This window comes from Onychomys torridus, chromosome X, assembly GCF_903995425.1.
Source record: "Onychomys torridus chromosome X, mOncTor1.1, whole genome shotgun sequence".
NCBI classification, from domain to species: domain Eukaryota; kingdom Metazoa; phylum Chordata; class Mammalia; order Rodentia; family Cricetidae; genus Onychomys; species Onychomys torridus.
The window spans coordinates 117,787,360-117,793,359 of record NC_050466.1 but is presented as its reverse complement, the minus strand read 5'-3'; the positions used below and the strand labels follow the sequence as shown (position 1 = coordinate 117,793,359).

The 6,000-nt window shown below is 38.0% G+C and overlaps 1 protein-coding gene across 2 annotated transcripts; it reads left to right on the top strand.

Annotated features, from left to right (window-relative positions):
* The first annotated feature begins 2,964 nt into the window (after nt 1-2,964).
* LOC118573628 (melanoma antigen preferentially expressed in tumors-like) lies at nt 2,965-5,697 on the top strand. Of its 2 annotated transcripts, none has more exons than XM_036173906.1 (4): nt 2,965-3,254; nt 3,719-4,300; nt 5,151-5,152; nt 5,186-5,697. In XM_036173906.1, the coding sequence occupies exons 1-4, from the start codon at nt 2,965-2,967 to the stop codon at nt 5,695-5,697; spliced, it is 1,386 nt and encodes a 461-aa protein (XP_036029799.1). The 2 variants fall into 2 exon arrangements, with proteins under 2 accessions (XP_036029799.1, XP_036029798.1); XM_036173905.1 differs by lacking the exon at nt 5,151-5,152 and adding an exon at nt 4,653-4,654.
* The last annotated feature ends 303 nt before the right edge of the window (nt 5,698-6,000 follow it).

Below are 6,000 nucleotides of genomic sequence, written 5' to 3'. Positions count from 1 at the left end.
AGACACACACATTCACACGCAGAGAAAGCTCATAAAAACAAAATCTGAAGTGCATTCAGAATTTCTTTGGACCACCAGCTCCGAAATAATGACATGGAGAGTTGCTATTAATCATGAGAGCTTGGCCTTAGCTTTGGCTTGTCCCCAACTAGCTCTCAAAACTTAAATTAACCCTTTATATTAATCTGCATTCTGCCACATGAACCGTCACCTCTCCTGCACACTGTTTGTCTGACTTCCGTGTCTCACTGGAAGATTCTGACTCTCTTCTTCCCAGAGTTCCTATCTCTGCTGGGAAGTCCTGCCTATCCTCTCCTGCCTAGCTATTGGCTATTTAGATAACCAAACAGAAGGAGCCTTGGAAAAGACACAGCCTCACAGTGTACAAAGATTACCCACAACATTGAAGCTGTAATATATAAGCACAAGACCTGTAAGGTTTTTTTTTTATTTTATTTTAATTATGGTTTGTGTGTATGGGTTTTTTCACCTGCCTATATATCTGTGTAACATGTTTGTACAGGGCCCATAGTAGCCAAAAGAGGGCATCAGATCCCCTGAAACTGGACTTATGGATGGTTTCCAGGACTGGGAATTGAATCCATGCCCTCTGGAAGATCAGCCAGTGCTCTTAACTGCCACCCCATCTTTTCAGCCCTTCATTAAACACTGATGTCCATTCATGTTGGCTTCTATTTCTAAGCTTTCTAGCCTATTTCATTCAGCTATTTGTCTGTTTTTCTAGCAGTGATAAGACATTGTAATTACAGAAGTTCTCCAGAAAGTTTTCATTTTCTTGGTATGGTGTGAGGAGTCTCTTCTCAAGTGTCTTCCTTCTCTCTTATTAGCTATTCTTGTGTATGTTTTCACATAAGAACTTTACCATCAGGCTGTCTAACTCAGTAAAATGTAGGTATTTTTGAAATTGAATTAAATTTATATACATTAGCTTATGAAGAACTTTTTTTAAATGCTGAGTTTGTAAGGGAAAAGTCAAATTTAAATAGCATTGCTCCACAACCCTTATAATTGAATCTAAAGTCCTTATTCAATCATAGCAGGCACATCCACAGCTGAATTTTGACCGAAAATACTGGAATATTCACAGATATTCCTAGGAATGGAACATGGTGATCTTGTAATAGAGCACAAACAGCAAATTCTTGAATACATTTTACTAACATTTGTAACAATGTTTGAAAACAGTTGCTTTGTATCATGTGACTGCCCAGTCCCTTTCTTTCAAGACTGTTTGACTTTTTCTTCAAACAAAAGAAAGTTCTTGACAAATAGGGTGTACTTAAAGTTTCTTACAACTTGAGCTATGACAGAAGACCATCATTTTAAGAAACTGGGGCATATTTTTAGGACTGCATGAAGGATGTGTCCCTGAGATTGAAATCCTGGAAGCATCAAGAAAATGTACCACTTCTTTGTTCTTAAGTATGATAATTTTATCTTAATCATCAAGTCATTTATCCAAGGACAATGCCATAATGTGTGTGAGATTCTGTAGGAAAGTACCATATTAGGTAGGTGATGAGCAACATTAATTTTGTTTTCTTATGGTTTTAATGTTTTTGCTTGGAATTTTTCTTTATTTGGCTTATTCATATTGTTTTAGGAGCTGTCTAATTTAATCATGCTGTTCTCTGTTTATCAGTGTTGTGTAGGTCTTTCAGAGGGTTTGTTGTTGTTCCTGAAGTAGAAGAAAAGCTTAGGAGCTTTCTGAATCTTCCATGTGTTACAAGATTCTTAACCCCCCTCATTTTGATTCTTTTCCCATCATTAACAAATGTTCTTGAATGTTTCTCCTAACCACATCAATGTATTCTTCCCACAGTACGTGTCTGTTAAAATTGCAGTTTTAAACTAACCTCCATATTAATTATTTGATACGCCTTTGATATTCATTGTTTATAATACATATTCATAATACATCCTGATGAGACTCATTGTGATGTGTCCATACCAACCTCTAGCTTACATGAATTGTATCCCACTATGCTTTGCCACCCCAACCCTGGCACTGATCCCAGAGACCCAGAAGTCAGTACTCCATTATCAGACTATTTCTTACTTTCCACATGTGAGACAACATACAGCTTTGAATGGAACAGTTTTAAAGTCTTTGTCCTAAACTGTACCACAGTCCTAAACTGTACCACAGTCTTTTGATTTTATGTTTTCTTTTTCATCTTTAGGCTTAATTCATGACTAGATTACCCGAATAAGCTTAAGGTCAACTTTAAGTTTTCTTAACCATCTTCCTTTGTGTCTGTCTTGTGCCATTTGGGTGTCTTTGTCTGTCACAAATACAGTAATAAGAGTGAGACAAATCAAGGGCTAGAATGTCAGTCATTCTTTTTCTCTTTAATCACAATTAATTTGGTGTTTTAATATTTTCTATTGTTCCACTTTTTTGTAGATTTATCTTTTTTCTTTATTGAGGAATAATACTGGAAGTTATGTAACTAAGTGATCCAAATAGTTTTCTGCTTACATACTACTCATTTCTTTTCTTTCTTTCTCTTTTTCTGTGGACAGGGTTTTTTTGTGTAGCTTTGGAACATATCCTGGAACTTGCTCTGTAGAATAGACTGGCCTCAAACTCACAGAGATCCACCTGGCTCTGCGTCCCGAGTGCTGGGATTAAAGGCATATACCACTACTGCCTGGCCTACTACCCATTTCTCATGGTGTTTTATCATATACCTTCTATATATACATGGGAGGGAGATTAGTAATACACACACACACACACACACACACACACACACACACACCTTTATACACTCACAAGTCAATTTCTAATCTCTGTCTATAGTCGATGTATCTAGTGTTGACTAACTGGTTCATTTATTCTTTAAATTTCTACTTTTCTGGCACTGGTTATGAAGAAGAGACTGTGTATGTTTTCCCAGAACTTCTAAATATTTCTCCTTCTGATTCAGGTTCACAAAGATGGATGCAAAGAACCCAAAGACTCTGTTGGATCTCGCTATACAGAGTCTGCTGAGAAATGAGTCTGTAGCAATCCAAGCTCTGCAGGATATGCCAAGAGTTTTGTTTGTTCCCCTGTTCATTGCTGCCTTCGAGGGTGGGCATAAGAATGTATTGAGTGAGATGGTGAAAGTGTGGCCCTTTCACTGTCTCCATATTGGGTCATTAACTGTACAGAAGCCTCAACATGAACTCCTGAAAGCCATGATTGAGAATCTTCCAGTGCGTCCTTCAAAGAACTCTGCTTCTAGGTAAGATTGTGTAAGAGAAACATGGAAAGATAGAGGAGGTTGTAGCACAGCCTTCTACTCTCCCAGAAGGAGTAACAAGTAAATGCTGAAGAATTATGTGTGAGGCTGTTGCCTGCAAACTTGTTAACACATTAAAGACTGATTATATTCAATGTTAATTATGAAATCTGTTACTGTTTGTATTCAATGTTCATTATGAAATCTGTTACTGGGATTCTATTGGTGGGTTTATGTAACAGGTGTTACATAAGAGAAAGACAGGAGCTTTAAGACTGGAGGGAGTCTAGGTATATAAAGGATTGCAGGGAGGAGGCTGAAATTTCATGGGAAACATTTATTGATAGTTAATACAAGGAGTGTCAGCTATGATAAAAGAATTAGTTCCTAGATGTCATCATTGATTCTACTCGGTTTCATTATTGTTGGCTTTTTCTCAGGTATTCTATCTCCTCTTACCCCTACAGGATACCTAAACTGAGGATCCTAGATTTAAGGCAAGACAACGACTGTAAGACCACATGCCCTGAAGTCAGAACCAAAGAACCTTTCTGTTTTCATTCTTGTGCTTATTCTGAAAGCTCTATCCTGAAAATAGAAGGGCAGAATCATTTTGTAAATTCAGAGTCCATGATTCAGTTCCCCAGGCCTGTAGAGTTACTAGTGGACCTTTCCCTAGATGGCTCCTTAGTGGAAAAAGAATTTTTGGTTTTGCTTATAAGTAAAATTAGGGAGAGTATAGGGTCTTTGTGCATATGCTGTCAAGATTTGCAAGTTGATAAACTGAGTGACAGCAAATGCACCCTGAGTATTCTTGATCTCAACTGTGTTGGTCAGTTGTCAATTGATAGGGGTTCGCTGAGTGATATTACCAATGTTCTATCTCAGATGGACCACCTAGAGAGCCTCAGTCTGTCTAAAGTCACTTTTAGATCTCTGAGTGGGAAAGTCTTTAAAAATTTCCTTGGTCACTTGCGACATATGAACAACCTTAAGAAAGTCAGCCTGTCTTCATTCTGTCTCACAGGGCATCTGGACAGAGTGCTGAGGTAAGAGTTTGGGGTAGGGCCCTGGGTTTCCTGAGAGCATGTTGAGAGAGCAAAGAAAACATTCTTGGGTATTCCTAAACTTCTGAAAAGCTTTTGTGCTTCCCACTTTGTCACTTCTGGGAATTTGAAAGTGGAGAAAGAATTACAAAAATTAAGCAGTCAGCAATGTACAGACAAGTGCAGAAATTAAAGGTGAAAACACTAGCCTTCTAGGTATGAAGAAGAAGAGGGATTGAGATGGGGGAAGATGTTTTGTTATAGCGTTGATGCACCTAATCACAGATGCCCATAGTTCACAATGTCAGATCACTTTACTGATATGTGATCTCCAAGGCATAGGCCCTGAAAGGAGAGGTTGGTATTTAGGGACTGACCAAAGGGAATTTTCAGTTGCCTGCTCTTTCTGATCCCTCTCCACTAAAAAGGGAAACTGAAATCTACAATGGATAATGTTGTGTATCAAGTGCTTTCAGTTTTTTATCTTAGTATTTCTTAAAATTATCTATTATAATGCACTATACACATTCTTAATATTAAAAGAAATTGTATCTCAGTGGTGAAAACAAAACTTTCAGCCAGATATGGTGGCATGAGTTATTAACTTCAGCTCTCAGGAGGCAAAGACAGGCAGATTCTGTGAGTTCCAGGCCAGTATATCCTCCATAGTATGTTCCAGAACAGCCAGGACTAGATAATAAGATCCTGTCTGAAAACAATTCTCAGAGTAACAAAACTATTAAGTGAACTAAAGCTCACATTAACACATTAATACCCAATTACAATGCATGTTAAAAGTAGTTTATTCTAGATATAAAGGTGTAGTTTTCCTCATTCAGACTTCATTCTTAAGAAGTTTTTTGTTGTTGTTGTTTTCACCCTACTGAGTCCTGCCACCTGGACTGCATTTCTTGTATCTGTCATTCTGTGATCTTTCCTACAGAGACTTCAGGTTTATGGCCCAGAGCTCTCAGGCCTTCTGCCTAAAGATGTTGAATCTTAGCAACAACCCAATGTATTGGGATGATTTTGAGCCCTTTCAAACTCTTCTGGTAAATCTCTCTGGTACTCTTCGACATCTAGAGATAAATCATTGCCTTATAAATGATACTGCAATCTCTGTCCTTATCCCTGCCCTGATTCGTTGTACTCAACTCCGTGTCCTGTGCTTTGCTTCTAACCCCATCACAATGCCTATGCTTGTGACTATGATGAATAATTTAACACCCTTGAAGAATCTAAAATACGTGATTTATCCCATCCCTGTACATTGCTATGCAGTATGGCCTTTTCAGGGCAGTATAGACCGAAGGAAGCTTGCTCTTGTACAACTACAACTGAAGGTGATGCTAGAGCTTGCAGAGAGGGCTGACATGACCTGGATCACTTACTTAGAATAAATTTCACAGTCCAACACAGTTTCAACCCGATATGTACTACTTAAGTACTTAATGTTATTTCCTGGACACCCACACACAATATATAAGGTTCTTTACATTGTAGGAAATTACACTTAGCGAATATAGGCATGTAACTGATTCCTACACAGAATAATTTAGAAAAGATAGAGGACTTTGAGAGTTCCTGTGTATCACTTGTCTACTATTGATATGTTTCATTTTACTGACCACAGTGATGTGCATTGCCTGTAATACAGGATGATCAAATCCTAGTTTGTTCATCTCTGCTCACACTGTTTGGTT